The following is a 20457-nucleotide window of genomic DNA, read 5'->3' on the forward strand; positions in this document are numbered from 1 at the left end:
CATTTCAGCTAGATTTCGGAAAAAATGGGCATCCAGTTCTCTGTGCCAAAGATGAAAACGACCATCCTGATTGTTATCAGCGAAAGGTGCACAAGTCAGCGTCTGTGATGGTATAGGGGTGCATCAGTGCCCACAGCATGGGTGAGTTGCATGTATGTGAAGGTACCATTGTCTCTGAAGCATATATTAGGATTTTAGAGACATATGTTACCATCAAGGCGACATCTCTTCCCGGGACGTCCATGCTTATTTCAGCAGGACAATGCCAGACCACATTCTGCACGGGCTACAACAACGTGGCTTTGTAGACACAGAGTGCGTGTGCTTGACTGGCCTGCTGCCAGTCCAGATCGATCTCCTATTGAAAATGTATGGCGCATCATGAAGAGAAGAATCAGACAACGGAGACCACGGACTGTTGAGCAGCTGAAGTCTTGTATCAAGCAAGAATGGACAAAATTTCCAATTGCAAATCTACTACAATTAGTATCCTCAGTTCGTTCCAAAACGATTAAAAAGTGTTATTAAAAGGAAAGGTGATGTAACACAATGGTAAACATGCCTCTGTCCCAACTTTTGTTGAGTGTGTTGCAGCCATCAAATTCTAAATTTGTGTATATTTACAAAATACAATTAAGTTGGTCAGTAAAACTATCGAAAATCTTTTCTTTGTACTTTTGTCAGTTAAATAAAGGTTCACATGAATTAACATATCACAGATTTTTGTTTTTATTGCATTTTGGAAAATATTCCAACTTTTCTGGAAATGGGGTTTGTACATGCAAAATTGCCTTCCATTTCATGCAGATATTTGGAGCTATATGACTAGGTTGTATATGTAATCTAATTAATGGCAGGTGGTGCAGTGCATCTTTTGGGGATTCATTGACTCTAAATTTTATTTAGACATACAGCATGGTAACAAGTGCTTTACACCCATGTGACCAATTAACCTACTAATCCATACTTCTTTGGAATGTGGGAGGAAAGTGGAACTGGAGGAGGAAACCCACATGGTCACGGGGAGAACATACAAACATCTTGCAGACGATGGTGGGAACTGAACTTGGGTTGTTGGTGCTGTAATAGCGTTACGCTAATCTGTATACTACTGTACCCCGCAACGTTTGAGAGTAGTTAACTCCACAAATACTGCCAAAGCTACTTTTTATTACCTCAGAAACCATTTCTGTTTCTTAGAAACTGAAGATTTCCATATCTTTATAGATGAGTGTGAGAATTTGGAGCGTGTTTGCCAGATGAATTTGGCAAAGTTTCAGGAACAAGTTCAAAAGGATTATGAGCAGAAACGGGAAGAGTTGATAAGAGAGTTTGATGAAAAAGAAAAGGACCATCGTGCAGAGGTGAGTTGAACTGATTATTTTTGGAATAATGCATTCATTTCCTGACCTGCTACTATTTCTGGAACTTTTTTTATTGTTTTAGGTTTACATTGTCGGCTGCATTTTGCTTTTGGATCATTGTTTTCATTATTTCCTTCTCTATCGTGCTAACAGAGGATGTATGCTTGGGGTTGAAGGACATATAACCATGGTTTTTCAGTTGTAGGAGTAGTGGAAGATGTCAGAATTGCCATGCCTTAAAGATCCAGAGGAGGATATGCAAGAGTTGATGCTATTTCGATTTATTTCTGTATTTGTCGCCAGAAGTCCTTCACCCTGCCCAAGCACATGTTGTTCTCTCACCTACTGCAAAAACTTAATTTTCTGTATTTTGAGTACCTGTTGTATGGCATCGTGCTCTTTCTAACACTTTAGATCACTTTTGTACAGTTTCAGTGAAAGCACAAAGCTCTTACATAATATTTGGGTACCCCAGCTAGTTGTAGACTGTGGATCCCTCCAAAGGGTATTTCATTCATAAAATTCAATGAAGCTACAGTTATTGCTCTTTCCAGCTACAGTACTGTTCCAGTCATTGGGGAAAAACTCCAGTTTCACAGATTTAAAATCACAGTTGTTCATTTATCTGGTGTAATGTCCAAGATTTCACAACATAGAGCAGTTTGTTATTGAAGTGGGTCTGTACAATGAAGGATCTCAGGAGTTCCTGATCTAACGCTGACTACTGCTTCACAGATGGTGAAATTGCAGGCGACCTACGATGAATTTAAATTGCGTTCGGAGCAAGAGCTTGAACACCTGTGGTCTCAGCTTGAGAGTATGAAGGCCAATCGCGAAGAGCTAAGTGGTAAACCTTTCATGTATGCTTTTATTTCATTAAGAGTTCTGAGGCAGTAAATTTAAATAAGTACAACATCTTTGTGTAATAAAAGAAAAACTCTTGTCTGTGCAGATACACATGATGATGAATATATCCATCACATGGTTTGCTTTACAGAAATAATACTTGGCATTGATGTCCTAACTTATGAGGCTTGATGTGTAGTAACTGTGCAAAAGTCTTGGACACCCTAGATTTTTTAAAATATAAAATTTTTTTTAGATGCTTTTTTTTTTGTCTTGTGCATTAATGTGTTGGTAGAAAAGAGCAAATTTTAGTTTTCTAAACATTCGTTTTCCAAGAAATTAAATGTTACTGAGAAATGTTTGTATTTCGTTAAAGAAGGTAACATTAAATAATGGACCACTTTTAAATAAAAACTTGATTACTTTGTAAGTATATAGCCCAATACATGATTAAACAGAAATAACAAACAGGTGCTAATGATCAATGTCATAATGAGTTTAATGAACTAAGTTGATTAACTGAAACAAACTGGTGTGGAAAGCATTAAACTGGGCAAAGGGCATCCAAACTAAAAAGAGTGTGGCTGATTTAACCTTCAAATCATTGATTCCTACACTATGGCAAGAGTGAGCATAGCAACAAGGTGGTCATTCTGCATCAGCAAGGGCACTCCTGAGCAGAAATTTTGCATCAGACAGGAATTTCAGGATATGTTGTCCAAGCTCTTCTGAAGAAGCACAAAGAAATGGGCAAGGTTGAGGGTCAAAAATGCAGTGGTCAGTCATGGAAACTGAGTGCAGCAGATGAAAGGTATATCAAACTGATGTCCCTTAAAACATCAAGAGTTCAGAACTGTTATCACCTCTGAACTCGCAGAAACCATTGGAACCCAAGTGTATCCCTCTATATAGTCCGGGGAAATCATGTCAGAAGTGGTCTTCATTGAAGAGTTGCTGCCAAAACATCTTTCCTTTGAAGTGGCAACAAAGGCAAGGGATTCTGTGATACACAAAACATAAGGACTTGGGTTAATATACAATGCCAGGAAGTGCTCTGGTCAGAATTAATGGAATCCTCAATGATGAGATTTTCATCTCTCACACAATACCATCAGGAAGGCCTCTGATCGATCTCAGCTTTATTCTGCAGCAGGCAATGACCCTAAACAGCCAAAGTCATAAAGAACTATCTTCGGCGAAAAGAAGACCATGGATTTATGCAACTGATGGTATATTCTCTACAGGGCCCTGATCTCAGCATCATTGTGGCTGTGTGGGATTACCTGGAGAGACAGAAGTGAATGAGACATCCAAGGTCTGCAGAAGAACTGTGGCAAGTTCTCCAAGATGCTTGGAACAACTTGCTAGCTGTTTTTCTGATAAAATTGCACAATAGTGTATCGAAGAAAATTGAGCCTACGTTTCATTAATATGCAAAACTTAAAAAAAATCATTTAGTGTTCCAAAATTAGAGGACAAGTGAAGGGAGTGAAAAACAAAAATGCTAGAAACATTTAGCAGATCAGGCTGTTAAGCCACTGAGTTTTTTTTTCTCCCCTCTCATTTGATGCAGTATTACTTCCTGAGTCATCGTCATTATTATGTGCTGTGTTGCATGACATTGGCGATCATGGTCTTTTGATTATGATCTGTTCTTGACAAATTTTATTACAGCAGTGGTTTGCCATTGCTGCCTTCTAGGCAGTATCTTTACAAGATGGGTGATCCCAGCCATTATTAATACTCTTCAAAGATTGTCTGCCTGGTGTCTGGTCACATAACCAGGACTTGTGATCTGCAACAGCTGCTCATACGACCATCCACCACCTGCTCCCATGGCTTCATATGAACCTGATTAGGTGGCTAAGCAGGTGCCTCACCTTACCCAAGGGTGACCTCCAGGCTAGCAGAAGAAAGGAGCACCTTACACACCCCTTGGTAGAGGTGTATCTCCACCTTGGCAACTGACTTGCTGAGAAGCTGAGCATTTCCTGCATCTATTTATTTCAGAGTTCCATCGTGTGCAATTCTGTGCTTTTACTCCTGAGAATCACTTGTTGGTGCAAAGTTAATTTTTGCCAGGTTAAGTAAAAATTTTAAATTAATTTGAAGAATTATTGGATTATGAATCCCCAGTGTTGCTGTGGTAAATTACCTGTCACCTGTATTTGGTGCACAACTAATAGCTAGCCTTGCAGGAAGATGCTGCTGTTTCAACATGAGTTAGCAAAGACTCTGTGCTCATCATTTCCTCTCTTGTTATTGGCACACATTTTAAAACTGAATGTGAACTGGTGTTGGAAATAATCCAGACAACACTTCTAAAATGTCCTGTTGTATGGCATTAGAATTTTTAAAGTTTTCAGTTTCTGGTTGTGAAACACTGCACCTTGATGGAAGATTGCACCTGTTGGCTGTTTGTAATCTGTAAAAAGCATGTAGGTCAAGGCCTTCATGAGGCAGGGTACCAAGTCCTTAATTGTTTATTTTCAGAAACAAAGATAATTTTGCTGTTGTCATAGGGTTGCATGGCTGCAGGTGGTCAGTTACAGTTTGTCTGGAATTTTGGAATGATTTTGAACAGCAAATAAGTGCTTGCAACAATAGAACATAGATATGTACAACACAGGAGCAGGTCCTGCAGTCCACAGTATTGTGTCAAACATGATTGAATGCCTAGCTAAACTAGTCACTTTGGCCTACAGCGTTCATATCCCTCCATTCACTCTATGTTCATGTGCCTGTCGAAGAACCTCTTAAATGTCTCTGTTGTATTTGCTTCCAACACCCAGGCAGTGCATTTCAGGTACCCACCGCTCTGTGTTTAAAACAAAATACTTGCCTGATGTGGCTCCTTTGAACTTACTCCCCCTCTCACCTTAAGTGTATGCCCTCTAGTGTTAGACATAGACATAGAGCAGTCCAACATTGATATAGGCCCTTCAGCTCAGCAATTCCATACTGACCATGGTGCCCACCCAACTAGTCCCAATTTCCTCCATGCAGCCCATATCCTTACAATCCTTGCCCCTCCATATACCTATCCAAGTGATTTTTAAATGATACTGTTTTATTTGACTCGGCCGCTTCATCTGACAACTCAGTCTGTATACTTCACTGTCTTTGCGGAAAATGTTGCCCCCATGTTGCAATTAAATTTATCCCTATCACCCTAAACTTGCAGTAGGCCCCCTAGTTTTGGACTTAGTTTATGGAAAAAAAACAGATTTTAACCGCTATCTGTGCCTGTCTTAGTTCTAAATGGTTGCCCCCCCCCCCCCCCCATACAAACTCCGGCAATCTCCTCCCTGGCTTCCCTCAGCATCCTAGGATAGATCTTATCAGGCTCCTTAATACTTTTGAAGATGCTCTCCATTATAAAGTTGCCCACTTTCTGTGGCTTCATACATAATTTCCGGATTTCCTTGAGTAGATCTACCTTTCCATATTTATATATTTACAAAAATACCTTGGTATTCTCTGTAATCGTATTTGTCAAAGACACTTCATTGCCTCTTTTATCTCCCCTACTTTCCTCCTCCCTTTTATATACCTTTTAAGCCCATATGCTTAAAAATTTTTTTGACTCAGTTTTCATCTCTCTTTCAAGGCTCTCAAACTTTGCCATCCTAATCTTTCATTCTCACAGGAACATGTTGATCCTGAATTCTCATCAGCTGGCTTTTAGATGTAGACTTGTTCCCATTCTATGCTGCTCAGTGTCTGCCCAATACAACCCTTACTTCCCGAGAACCAGTCTTTTCTTTATAGCTAATGAAAATGTATTGAGTTACGATCACTGTTATCAAAATATTTTTCCACTGAAAATCTGATCATCTGGCTAAGATTATTTTTGAATTTGACGCCTGGTATGGTTCCTTCCTTGGTTGGGCCTTTCAACCATTGCATATTCTGTCCTATCTAAGCCTCTTGTACAAAGGGAGTCTCATGGATGTTATCTCTAAGTGTCACCATGACGTTCTCTAATCATTTGTGCAATTTACCCACCTCTCTTGTATCTGAAACATTGAAATTCTGGAATGCTGAGCTGTGAATTTTGCTGTACTGCCAGTCAAATCTCTCTTTAACGGCCAAAGCATTGCAGTGCATGTACCAATCCAGGTGCTAAATTAATCTGTATTATCCCTAATATTACTTGAAATAAATACATTGCAGTCTCATCACATAATGCCTGCAAGAAAATATACATATACATATAAATTCACATTGAACTTTAAGTAATCCTGATATAAAACCTGAGAGACCCTGCTGTTTAACTTCTTTACTACATTGTCTCTTTCTCCCTGCCTGTGTTAGTACCAATATTAATCACAACCTCTGGTTGCTCTTACCCCTTTTTCAGAAAGTCCTGTGCCTGCTCAGAGACGTCCATGGCCCTGGTATCTGGAGGCACTGCACCATCCTGGGGTCTTGTTTGCAGCCACAGGAATGGCTGTTAGTGCCTGTGACTAGAGCTTTTGCTAGTCTCTGACCTTCACTGCTGGGTAATAGAGCCCGTCATGGTGCCACTGATCTGGCAACTGTTGTAATTTTCTTTGAAGAGGCTCTGCCCCAACAGTATCTAATAAGGTATTCTTATTTGATAGGGGTTGTAATTGTCTCCCTGATACTTCTATCTGTAACTTTCCTGTATGCTGGAGATAAGAGTCCACGTCTTGCTCCAACAGAGTACCAGTAGCTGGACACACTGCAAGCATAGTCATCCGGGATACCTCTGAATCACCCATATCTCATGAGGAGCATACCACTGACTACCATTACTGCCCCTTCAACAACTAGTGGACCAAACAAAAGGAAAACTCTTGTCTTGCCTTACCCTATTGCCATTTGCCCTCTTGACCAAAGCCCACACTTTGACAAGATCAGCTTATCATGGGGATCTACATCAAAGCTTTGCTAAAGTCCATGTGGATGATACCTACTACCCTGACTTCATAAATCCTCTTGGTCACCTCTTTGGAAAACTCAATCAAATTTGTGAGGCATTATTTCCCTCGCATAAAGCCATGATGACTACCTCTAATCAGCCTTTACCTTTTGAAATGCGGATAACTTAAGTCTCTTAGAATCCCTTTCAGTAACTTTCCTACCACACATGTAATGCTCATGAGACTATCTCCCTGGCTTATTGCTACTGGCTTTTTTAAATCCACTATTATCGTTGCTCACCTGTGGCTGCTGGAGATACAATAAACTTTCCTGGGCCCTAGGATTTCCTCTCTTGCTTCCCATCACATCCGGTCAGGCATAAATAATGTATTCAATTTGTGCGTTTCAAGGCTTTCAACATCAGCCCCTCCAGGGTATCATTGCCCCTCTTTGGGCTTTTGTGTCTTTTGCCCATACCTCATTGCTTCCTTTTGCCCTCCTGACTTCCTCCTCTAGTGTACTACATTCCTGATACTAAAAGGGATATACCTGATGGCAGCTGCCTATACCTGATGTAAGCCTCCTTTTTAAACCAAGGTTATCCCTTATGAACCAAAGTTCACTAATTTTGTCAGCCTTGCCTTTCACTCTAACAGGAACTCTCAAGTTTAAAGCCTCCTAATAGTGAGACTTCCCTTCGCCTGCAAACAGTCTCTCTCAGTCAACCTTGGCAAGATTCTGTTCAATGTCTTCCTAATTTGCCATTTTATATATTTAATTTGAAGACCAGTCCTATCTTTTTCCATAAATGTTTAAAGCGAACAGAATTTGGCTAATAGTCCCAAAATGCTGTCTCTTCCACAGCCTCATTTCCCAAGAGGAAGTTGAATGTATAGTAGAGTATTTGATATATTGCTTGTGAAAACTTTCCTGGACAGATTTAAATTCTGCTCCATTTAATCCCTTAGCACCATGGCAGACCCGGTCAATAATAGCAAAGCTAAAATCACTTATTGTTCCAACCTTATTACATTTCTACCTTTTGGTGACTTCCCCTCGTAAATGTTCTTCTAGTTATTGCTTACTATTGGGAGTAATCCTTATCTTCCCAAGTGTAGATGAGTCATGTTGTAATTTTTTCCAGTAATTTCTGGACTTTCTGGTCTGTATTTACAATGGCTTTACAATCCAGTCAAAGTCTGAGTCTGGATCTCAGAACCATTTGAAGGAAGGCAGCCTTGCATTAAGTTTGACAAATACACTTAGTGGCCAGTTAGACTCCTCCTGTACCAAATAAATTGGCCACAGGGTGTATGTGTGTTATCTGCTGCTGTAGCCCATCCACGTCAGGGTTTGATGTGTTGTGTGTTCAGAGATGGTCTCCTGCACATCACTGTTGTAACGTGTAATGTTGAATTTCTGTCGGCTTGAACCAATTCTCCTCTGACATCTCTCAGAAGCAAAGTTTTTTACCTCATAGAACTTAAGTTTACTGGATTTTTTTTTGTGTTTCTTGCACCATTCTCTGTAAACTAGAGACTGTTAGGTGTGAAAATCCCAGCAGATCAGCGGTTTCTGCGATACTCCAACCACTCTAACGTGCATCAATAATCATTCCATGGCCAAAGTCACTTAGATCACATTTCTTCATTCTGATGTTTGGTCTGACTAGCAATGAGCCCCTTGTCTGTGTGCTTTTATCCATTGAGATGCTGCCTTATGATTGGCTGATTAGATATTTGCATTAAAGGGCAGGTTAATGCCACTGTGTTCATGATCTGAGATTAAATAAGGTTTCATGTATTTGGAAAATAATTTAGTTGGTAACATTTTGAGCTTGCATTTTACATTGTAATTCATGTTGTGAAAATAGTTTTCTAAGCAAGCATTTGGAAAAGCGTGAACAGCCACATTACCATGGTGAGGCTTGTAACTGGGATACAGGCTACCTTCTGATCTTGAGCAACTTGGGTCAATTTACTGGCAGGTATTTTGGGGGGTGGGGGGAATAGTTACCGTAATTTATTTATCACAAATGGAAAAAGTGATTTTAGAAATCTTTTAACTCCTTTTAGAGTTCAAGCAACATTTGCTGGCCTGTACATCCAGTGCAGAAGATGTGGAACTTCTGAAGCGGGAGTTTGCTGAACAGAGGGAGCAAATCCAGAAGCAGCATGTTAGTGAGCTGGAGGAGTTAAAGAATTACTTTGATGCAAAACTGAAAGAGATGAAAGAGAAAAATGATGAGGAAGTTGCACAGTTAGAACAGCGCCTGCAAGAAGACACAAGACTGCCTCTTGGCATTGACTTCTCGAACCTAAGTCTAAACCAAACCACAGATCCAAGGTAGGACAACAGTTTTATGTTTCTGTTTCATACTACAATTAGTTTGATGTTGCCTTTACTTTGAATAAGTCTGAATTTAGTGAGAAAACCAGCCAATCATTTTGAAGGCAGTCCTGTAAGTACTGTGAAGCTCAGCATGGGCTAGATGGACCAAATAGCTTTTTTTCTATGACTATTACTGCAGAGTAGCAACAGTTATATTTTTATTTATCAAAAACTAATTCTTTGTTAATGTCATGAGCTCAGACAACAGGTGCAGCACACTTGGAGGAGAAGGTCATGGAAGCTAGGGAACTCCAGGTTGGAAAACAATTACAGCTTGAAACTTGCCAACATTATGAAAGAGGGGATGCTGGTGATGTTGAGGTAGATAAGTTGCAAGTCCTGACCAGGTCTATCTGGAGATGTTTCAGGAAGCAAGGGAAGAAATTGCAGGGAATCTGACAGAAAATTTTGTACTTTCCTTTGCCATGGGTGACGTGCTGGAAGACTGGAGGGTGGTTAATGTTGTGTTGGTTTAAAAAGGGCTGCAGGGCCATTACAGGGAACTACAGGTTAGTGAAACGAACATTAATGGTGGGAATGTTATTGGAGGGGATTTTAAGAGATGGGAGTGGAAGGGTGGAGATGATTAGGGATTGTCAACATGGCTTTGTACATGAGAAATCATGTCTTGTGAAATAGTGTTTTTTTTTCTTTTGAAGAGGTGACCAAGAGAAATGATAAAAGCAGGGCAGTAAACGTCTGCATGAACTTTATAGTAAGGCTTCTGACAAGGTCTCGCGTGGTAGGCTGGTCCAGAAGCTGAGATTGCAATGCAGAATTTGCTTGGTGGAAGATGACTGGCTGGTATTGAGTTGTTTTCGGATTGGAGGCCTGTGCCCAGTGGTGTGCTGGAAGGATCAGTGTTGAATGCACTGTTTGTCATATATATTAGTAAATTGGATGAAAACATAGCTGACATGATTAGTTAGTAGATGGAACCAAAATTGGTGGTATATCAAAGAGTGAAGAAATTGTCAAAGGTTAAACAGGATCTGGATCAACTGGGAAAATGGACCAAGCAATGGCTGATGGATTTTAACTTTGAGAGTAGAATAATATATTTTGTGAAATTAAACTTCAGTGGGCAGAATAAGTTGCTTAGCATGTATCATGGTTAAGAGGATCAGGTTGTGTTGGCCTTCAGTCAGAGAATTGAGTACAAGAGCCATCCGGTAATGTTGAAGCTCTACAGAACCCTGGGTTAGACCAGACTTGGAGTACTGTATTGTGTTCAGTTTTGGTGGCCTCATTATAGGAAGAATGTGGAAGCCTTAGAGAGGGTTCAGAGAATATTTACCAGGATGCTGTCTGGATTAGACACCATGGCTTAGGAGGACAGGTTGAGTGAGCTCGGGCTTTTCGCTTTAGAGTGGAGGAGGGTGAGGGCTGACTTTATAGAGATGTCAAGATAAGAGGTATAAATAGAATGGAGAGCCAGAGACATTTTCCCAAGGGGGAAATGGCTAATAGTTTTCGGGTGTTTGGAGGAAATTTTGGGGGGTGGTCAGAGGTAGGTTAGAATGCACTGTCAGGGTTGGTAGTAAAGACAGATACATTGGGATTATTTAAGAGACTCTTAAGCATAAGTATGAAAGAAAAATGGAAGGGAATGTGAGAGAGAAGGTTAGAATCATCTTAGATTGTCAAAAAGTCAGCACAACATGGTGGACCAAAGGGACTGTGCTGTGCTGAAGTGTTCTATGCTCTTCTGAACAGCTTTGATGGTCAAGTAATGATTTTTAGGTCCCCGGTGGATAACCAACCTTTAACGTTCTTATTGTGTGGCTGGCACAGTTAAGTCACTGGCCCAGAAGTTCACAGTTCATGGTTGGAAATGTCATTGTATGACTCTTTTGTGGCACAAGCTGTGTATCATTCCTTGACTGAATATTGTGCAAATCTTTCTGAATGTAAGTATGGACTGCTGAAGGAGTTAAAGATGGAACTAAGCATGTGATCATCTGTAGATAGCCCCACTTATGGAAGGAAGGCCATTAATGACCTGAGATAGTCATGTCTGGGACCAAATATCTTTCACTGTAATATACTGAAATGGAACAACTGACCTTCTATAATCACAGCCATCTTCCTTTGTGCAAGTTGTCACTGAAATGACGAGAATGCCATTGTTATGATACCCATTGACTAAACTGTGGCAACAAGGGGCCCTGGGCATACTGAAGCCATTGTTGTTGAGAGTGATGATTCTCATTTCCTTTCTGGGATATGGATTTTTGATGCTTTTTTTTTTGGCTTAATCACATCCAAAATTTAGCATTTATAAAATCTCCAAAACTTGATTATTCAATGTACTTGACTATGGAGTGTGTCATGAATGTTGTCCAACCTACCTGAAATCAAGTTAGATCAGAAAGCCACTTTGTAATGCTGCCACAATAGCATTCTTATTTCTGGTGTTGGACTTCATTGTCATCTCCGTCGATTATGTGCAGTTCTGCTGCTGGCCTGAGGTTCTACCTCCACTAATGTTTTGAGTTAATTTGTTAGCTTACTTCAGTTCTATATTGCTGTGTTTGATACTGGGTGGGAGATCTTGAGTAATCTGAAGCTGAATATTATATTAGTGTTGTATTGAGATTTGTTGTTATCTAATGGAATAAGAAGTGCTTAAATTTGTGTTTTGTTCTTGTAGTTTGTCTTTGTTGTCTTTTACGGACCTCACGGAGAAGAATTACTTCCAGCATAGGATTCAAATTGTAGAAGACTTGGCACAGAAGTTGGAAAAATACAAGGTAAATCCATAATATTACAAGGTTACTTACAACATTTCCGGAAGGAAATATTTTCTTTTTCCAAAATAACCATTACAAGACTGCCCTTAGCTAGATTAGAAAAGTCTAATGTTTACATAATTTTCTATTAACTGACATGAGTTCAGGTGTGGTGAAGGGGCTTCCCTCTGGCAGTGGACAGGTGTTTGAGAAAGTGTGCTGACCCTTCTGAATGCCTGGCTATGGTTCATTGTGCACTTAATCATGACACAATCATTTCCACCAATTAAAATGGTGTTTTATTTTGATCTACCAGCACTCCTGGGTGTGCTCTTAGTCACACAATATAATTGTTGACTTTTATTTATTTATTTATTTATTTTTATTTAGAGAAAAGGGAAGGGCTTGCTGTTGCTGCTCAAAGAGCTGCATTACCCATCAGCCCACCCCTATAACCCTAGCCTGATCACAGGACAATTAACCTACTAGCCGTTATATCTTTGGACTCACAGGAAACTGAAGAATCCAGAGGAAACCCATGCGCTAATGGGAAGGGCTTACAAACTTCTTACAGATGTCATCAGAATTGAATTCTGAACTCTGACGTTCCAAACTGTAATAACGTTGTGCTAAACTGTTTCGTTAAATTCCTCTGAAAAGGGCTCTTCAGCCCAAATTGTCCATGCTGACCACTGTCTTCCTGGCCTAATCCGTTTTGGTTGCATTTGACCTATGTTTGTCTGAACCTTTGTTATTCGCCAACCTGTCCAAATGCCTTTAAACGTTACAATTGTACCCTTGATCCACTTACCCACTCACCTCTGTCTGGAAAAGATTTCCTCCAATCCCCTTGAAATCTATCTTTCCTTAACTTAAAACCAATGCCTTTTGGAATCCCTTATCCCAGGAGAAAGACAGTCCATCTGATCTCCGCCCCTCATGATTCAAGGTCACCCCTTGGCCGACTCCTCTCCAGTGAAAACAATCTTTCCTACCTTTGGTCCTCATCTTATCAACATCATTATGAATCATTTCTGCACGCTTTTGACCTTAATTGCATCCTTCCTGTAGTACGGCATTGTGCACAATATTCCAGGTGTGATCTCACTAGCTTCTTAAACAGTTGTAATATGCCATCCTAGTTCTTGTACACATCTCAATTGTTTTTACTTAAAGGAAGTTTCAATGTTAATGTTCCACTCTCGGTATAGCTTCCTTCATGCCGTAAGAAATTAGTATCACAGGTGATAGCTACTCTCTTATGGAGTTAGCCATTCTTGAGGATGGTATAGGTCAAAGTTTTCTGAACTTGTGGCTAGCAGGTTCATTCAATTATACCTGGAAGTGAGGGTTGTTGTTATTTAGTCCGGTGGTGACATTACCCTGTATTCCCATAAGCAGTCAAGCACATGCTACTCTTTCTATCATGCACTTTAATTGATCAATCTAAGAACAATGGAGGTCTAAAGGGATTTTGAGTCCAGGCGCTTGGGTCAATTAAAATTTATGAGAGGATTAAAATGGAAAGCAACATAAATCTTGCCGTACACGATCCCTGTCCAGAATGCAGTGGACATCCCTGGCAATTAGTCCCTGCTGGTCATGGCATGGGTGCTTTTTGAGATTCATCTACTCTTTCCATTGAAGAAGACAAGCCCACTAAAAATGTGTAATTAAGATGGGACAGGGATATGCAACCAGTTATGATGGCTCCCTGGAGGTCTGTAATTGTTTCTGCTTTTCTTCAGGAAGAAATAAAAATGCTTCAGCTGCAGCTGGAGGAGAAACACAAGCTGGAGGCGGCAGACTCTTTAATGCATCAAGAGAAGCTGGAAGCAATTGAGAAAGAGCTGTTAGAACGACATTTGGCAGAGACTGAAAGGCTGAAGATAAACCACTGCCAAGAATTAGAACAGTTGCAAGGTCGACTTTCTGAGGAACATCTCAAAGGTAGCAAGCCCTCAGAAAGATAATTTTGCCATAAATATGGGGTCCTCTTTATCTGGGTTGTATCAGATATCTTGTTTGCATCTAGTAAAGTACCATAATAACTTGCTTTTTGAAGCTAATGTGCATCATTACAAGACTTCTTGGAAAGTAGAAAACTACAAATGCTGCAGATTTGAAACCACTTGACAAATCAGAGAGTTCGCTGGAGACGATTGGTCATGACCTGAAATGTTAACTTGTTTCTCTCTCTACAGATGCTGGTTGACCCGAACTAATGGTTCAATTCCAAAGCATGGTTCTTTTTCAATAAGCAGGGAAGCCATTGATGTGGGTGTTGAGATCAATTACTCAGGGTTTGGCATGAATTGTTTTGCATAGCTGAAAAGTATAGATTTTCAGAACAATTTGAAGTAGTAGCTATGAGAAGCTTGTGCCAAATATGTCAAGGGACGGTGTTTACTGGCATAGGACCACTTTAGGCTCCTTGTTATGGACATTTTATTATTGGTCTTGGGAATTAAAAGGTGTAGGTCAAAGCATACAGCAGGTCAGGCAGCATTTGTGGAAGGACGAACAGGAGGCATATCGGGTACAAGAGCCTTTGTCAGAACAGAGAAAGAGAGAAAGCACGATAGTTTCAAGTTGCAGAGAAGATTGGGCAGGTAAGCAGAAGGAATGCAGCTAAAGCTACAGCAATCTAGTGCCCCACAATTCAGCCGTTCTGATGGTTCATCGTCCATCTGTCAGATGATTACATTGCATGCTCCCATTCACAAAGGGTCCTGGTGGCTGTCCCTATTTAAATTAACCTAGTTCCATAATAGTTATTATAGTACAATGTAAAATCCAGATACTAAAATAATTTATAGGGTTTTTAAAGTCTAACTAAGACAGTAATCCTGAAAATCTGCTAGTTTGGTACAACAAAAGTCTTGAGTTTGTTAGGTTATCATAGTTTTACTGCAACTCTGATAGGTATCCCAGGGAGATACATTATCAAAAGTTCAAAAGTAAATTATTGTCAAAGAATGAGATTCATTTTCCTGCAGGCATTCACAATGGAACAAAGAACTACAATAGAATCAATGAAAGCTATATATAAAGACTGATGTGCAAAAGACAAACCTTGAATACAAAAAAAAAGGACAAATGACTAACACCTATAGCATGAGTTGTAGAGACCTTGAATGTGAGTCCATAGGTTGTGGAATCAGTTCAGTGTCGAATGAAGTTACCCATGCTAGTCCAGGAACCTGGTGATCGAAGAGTAATATGTGTTCCTGAAACTGGTTGTGTGGGACTCATTGACTCATGGCTTCTGTATTTCCTTCCTGAGGGCAGCAGCAAGGAGAGTGTGGCCTAGGTGCTGAGCGTCCTCAATGATAGATGCTGCTTCCTTGTGGCAGTGTTCCTGGTTGATGTGTTCAGTGGTGGGGAGGGCCTTTCCTGTGATGAACCTGGCTGTATCCACTACTTTTTGTGGACTTTTCTGTTCTTAGGCATTGATGTTTCCATACCAGGTAGTGATGCAGCCAGTTGGGTTGCTCTCCCATATGCACCTATTGAAGTTGGTCAAGGTTTTAGATGACATGGAAGTCATCTGGTTGATGAATTAATGCAATCAGAGGATGAGAAGTATTCCTGAGGGTGAGCTAGTGAAACTAGTAATGAACTACAGAGCTGAAACATGCCCAGCAGGACAAGCTATTGGAGAGCAAAAATTAAACCACTGTTAGAGATGGTTGACTTAAAGCTGAAATGGTCAGAACTGATGAGGACAGGAAAAGCTGAAGTTCTCGAAAGTGATACTGGATCTGAAAGAGTGTAGCATACCCAGAAAATGAAATATTGTTCCTCGTGCTCCAGAGTAGGCCTTAGATGGTGAGCAATAGGACACAGAGGAATGCGGTAGAAAAGAGATCAGGGAGTACAGATCCATAATTCCTTGAAAGTGGTGTCACAGGTAGATGGGGTCATAAAGCTTTTGACACTTTGGTCTTCATAAATCAATGTATTGAGTACAGAAGTCTGGATGTTATGTTGAAATCGTGAAATGGGGACACCTCTTTTTCCATTATTAGGGAGAGAGCGAGCCTGTGGTATGTCGAATTACCGGGTGAACGAGTAGTCTTTGGGGTACTGCAAGTCTGTGGCTTTATTGATGCTTTGCTGCAGGTGTGGATGCTTTTTTGCTGGTGGGAGTGCCTGGTGGGGTGGCTTTGGGGTTCTAACATTTAACTCATTTATTCTTTGGGCATTCCTCTGTTTTCATGGATGTTTGCAAAGAAAAAGAATTTCAGGGTGTATATTGGATGTATTTCTCTGACATTAAATTGAACTTGCCTATTGAAATTGTATAAGATGTTGGTGAGGCCTAATTTGGAATATTGTGTCCCATTTTGGTTACCTATCTACATGAAGGATGCCAACAAGATTGAAAAAGTGCAGAGAAGTTTTAGAAGGATGCTGCCAGGACTTGAGGACCTGAACTATGGGATTGAATAGGTTAGGACTTCATTGCCTGGAATGTAGAAGATTGAGGGGAAATTTTACGAGGCAAATGAAGTTGAGGGTTATAGATAGGGTTAATGCAAGCAGGTGTTTTCCACTGAAGTTGGGTGAGACTACAACTGGGGGTCATGGGTTAAGTGTGAAAGGTGAAATACTTAAGAGGAACCAGGAGGGGAAACCACTTCACTCAGGGTGGTAAAAGAGTGGAATGAGTTGCCAGCGCAAGATGTGGATGTGGGGTTGATTTCAACACTTAAGAGAAATTTTGGATAGGTACATAGATGAGGGGAATGGAGGGCTATGGTCTGAGTGCAGGTTGATGGGACTAGGCAGGTTAATGGTTTGGTACAGACTAGATATCCCAAAGGGCCTGTTTCTGTGGTGTTCTGTGACCCTAAGCTTGCATTAGGTGTCATAGTAACAGTATAAATGGAAACAAACAGGAGTTAGATGGAAGGTGTATGGAGAGTTAATGTGGCAGGCAACCGGAAGCTCATGGTCACCTGTCTGGACTGGATATATGCACTTTGCAAAGTAGTCACATTTGTTTTCTCAAATGCAGAGGAGGTCACTTAGTGAACATTGAATGCATAATATTTGAAGAAGTGCAAGAGAATTGCTGCTTCTTCTGGTAAGGCTGATGTACCTATATGATGACATGAGAAGGGAAGAGGTGAAAGGACAGGTGCTGCTTCTCGTGCAGTTGCATGCGAGAGTGTGGTAAGGAGTTTACTGGTTGTGGAAAGGGTGGAACAGGTAGTACAAAGGGTAATGCTGAGAGAGAAGGTCAAAATGTGCCTGGTGGAATATTGTTGAAATGGGCAAAAATTGTGAAAGATGATCCATTGAGTGATTTTTCCTGATGAAGTGGGAGGTAAGGACTGAGTGATCAATATCCATACTGCCTAGGAGCAGGGATGGGGATGAGAAACAGATGAGATGCTTTCAAGGTAGCTGTCAACTATGGTAAAGGGGAAATCACAGTACCAGAATTTAGGAAGCAGGCGGCACCTTGGAGGCACACATGCATAGGAAGTTCATTGTTCTTTGTGGATCGCCATTTCCCCAACTCTGGAAAAACATCCATTTCACTGCTATAAACACCATGCTAATTTTAACTTGTGACAAATCCAAAATATGTTTCATTTTAAAGAGATTACCAGATTGCGACTCCAGTGTGCACAGCAGACTGCTCGAGAGGTGGAGGTGCAGGTTAATGAGCGGCTCTGTCATTTAGAAGAGGAGAAGGCTCAAAAGTGTGCTATGATAGATGCTGAAAGAGAGAAGAGTGCTTGCCTGAAAGAAGAGATTGAAAATTTGAAGAGAGATCATGCAGCGGCCCTGCAGCAGCTCACTGAACAGCATGAGGAAAGGATGCTGGAAATGGTGCAGGTAAATTCTAGTAATTGGAAATTTCATCTTCTTGTGCATTGGCTATTTTTCCCAACTTGCTCAACTTAAACAGCAACAATAAAGTGGCTACTACTTTGTCACTCTGCTGTCAAATGAGCCTAACTGGAGTCCAGCTCTTCGCTTGCAATGACAGTGCAGGTGGAGAATTAAAACACTTTCAAAAGAGTGAATAAAACATTATTTGCTGCCTTTTGGCAGAAGGCACAGGAATGGAAGACCAACAACTCCAGGCTCAACAACAACTTCTTCCCCACTGCTTTCAGGTGTTGAAATGCTGTAACTCTGCTTTGGTCTATACTTATTTCTCTCTTTAACTTGTGTTTGTTTTGTTGCGTGGTTATAATTTGTTGGCATGTGGCCAAGTGGTTAAGGTGTTCGTCTAGTGATCTGAAGGTCGCTAGTTTGAGCTTTGACTGAGGCTGTGTGTGTGTCCTTGAGCAAGGAACTTAACCACACATTGCTCTGTGACGACACCGGTGCCAAGCTGTATGGGTTCTAATGCCCTTCCCTTGGACAACATCGGTGGCGTGGAGAGGGGAGACTTGCAGCTTGGGTAAATGCCAGTCTTCCATTCTTAAAAAAAACTCTGCCCAGGCTTGTGCCCTGGAAACTTTCCAAAACACAAATCCATGGTCTATCAAGACTACCAGAGGTCTACATACAGTTATAATTGGACTGCAAAATAAACATTCAAAACTTGCTATGGCATGATAGTGTAGCAGTTAGTGTAACGGTATTATAGGGCAAGCAACTCAGGTTCAATTCTGCCGCTATACGAAAGGGGTTTGTACACTTCCCTGTGACCCTGTGCAGTTCCCCTGGGAGCTTCATTTCCTCCCACCTTCCAAAAAGATGGGAGTTAATTGGTCACATGGATGGAAATGCCTGTTACCATGCTGCATCTCTCTGTAAATGGAAAAAAATAATTTGTCAATTGAAATTTCTTTTAACTTGTTTCTGTAATGTACTGCATTGCTGCTGCAGAGTTAGTTTTCACAACGTCTAGACCGTCTGTGTATGTCTATGACAATAAACTTGGAACAACTTTCAGTGCATCTCCCAAAGAAGGTAACCTTCACCAGCTTCCACAAAAGCCTTAATGCAATTGCAATAGTTTGTATGCTTCAGTCCTCTTACTCATGTATGGTATAAAACAGTTCATTCTGTTATTTCTTTGTCTCCAGAATAAAGCCCTGTTGCTGAAAGAAACAAGCCAAGAGCTTGAGGCCAGCAGAGAGGCACTGGCTAAGATGCAGGAATGTGCAGTGGAAAAAGAACAGGAGCTGAACATTCTGAGGGAAGAGCTACAGGCCAGTGCCGAGAGGAGACTATCTGCCTTGCGCGATGAGCTGACCAATGAGTTTGAGGAGGAATGCCAAGCAATGAAACAGGAATTTGACCAGAAAGTGGCAGGAATGAATCAGATTCAGGAGGAACAGAGTGCTACCATTTCTAAACTCGAGACACAGCTGAAGGAAGAAAAGAACCATTTGCTGCAGCTCCAAGATAGTCTGACAAATGAACAGTCACCAGAAATAGTGGTGATTCGACAGAAAATCCAAGCGCAATTTGACACTGAACTTGCAGTGGCCAAGTCTCTGATGGCAGAAGAGCTTGAGAAACTCCATGTTAGTGTACAGGAGCAATCATCTCAGAAACTCCTGGAGGTACAGAATAGGTCAGTGGCACTCAAGCACAGTATGGGAATAGAAGGTCTTGTATATTGAACTTCAGCATAAATGATACAGATAGTTATAAGAAAAAAGGGAAGGATTTAAAAAAAATCTTCTGCCTTAATCTAGTATATTTTGAAGCCGCAGTAAAATCTGAGAACTTCTGTTTACTTTGCTAATTTTTCATGTTTACCTATGACATGGGTAGCTATTTGGCCAACCAAGCTCTGTTAGCTCGAAGATCAATCCTATTCCCTCACTTATCTGTGCAGCATATGGTCATTCACACAGCTGTTATAAGACCATAATACATAGGACTAGAATTGGGCTATTTGGCCCATCAAGTCTGCTCTGCCATTCAAACATGGCTGATTTGTTGTTTTTTCCCTCTTAACCTCATTCTCCTGTGTTCTCCCTGTAACCTTTGACACTCCGCTGCTGTCTGTAGCAAAGAAGAAATGTCTCCTCATCTGTTCCAAATAGATGTCTTTATATTCTGAGGCTATGTACTCTGGTCTTTAACTCTCCCACTACTGGAATTACTGGAATCATCCTTTACACATACATTCTATCCAGGACTTTCAACATTCAGTAGGTTTCAATAAGATCCTCCCCTCATCCTTTTAAACTCCAGAGAATACAGGCCCAGAGTCATCAAATGCTCCTTATGCATTTATCTTGATCATT

The 20457-nt window shown here is 40.7% G+C and overlaps 1 protein-coding gene across 4 annotated transcripts in view; it reads left to right on the forward strand.

Annotated features, from left to right (window-relative positions):
• pcnt (pericentrin) overlaps nucleotides 1-20457 on the forward strand; it is a 210193-nt gene that overhangs the window by 51603 nt on the left and 138133 nt on the right. For 3 of the 4 annotated variants that reach the window (XM_059967417.1, XM_059967418.1, XM_059967419.1), the window contains exons 13-19: nucleotides 1201-1364; nucleotides 2100-2211; nucleotides 9176-9446; nucleotides 12145-12244; nucleotides 13972-14173; nucleotides 17838-18076; nucleotides 19282-19775. In XM_059967417.1, coding sequence (XP_059823400.1) covers nucleotides 1201-1364; nucleotides 2100-2211; nucleotides 9176-9446; nucleotides 12145-12244; nucleotides 13972-14173; nucleotides 17838-18076; nucleotides 19282-19775 — 1582 coding nt within the window. The remainder of the gene's footprint in view (nucleotides 1-1200; nucleotides 1365-2099; nucleotides 2212-9175; nucleotides 9447-12144; nucleotides 12245-13971; nucleotides 14174-17837; nucleotides 18077-19281; nucleotides 19776-20457) is intronic. The other variant, XM_059967421.1, reaches the window with a different exon arrangement.

This window comes from Hypanus sabinus, chromosome 4 (assembly GCF_030144855.1).
Source record: "Hypanus sabinus isolate sHypSab1 chromosome 4, sHypSab1.hap1, whole genome shotgun sequence".
In the NCBI taxonomy this organism is placed as follows: domain Eukaryota; kingdom Metazoa; phylum Chordata; class Chondrichthyes; order Myliobatiformes; family Dasyatidae; genus Hypanus; species Hypanus sabinus.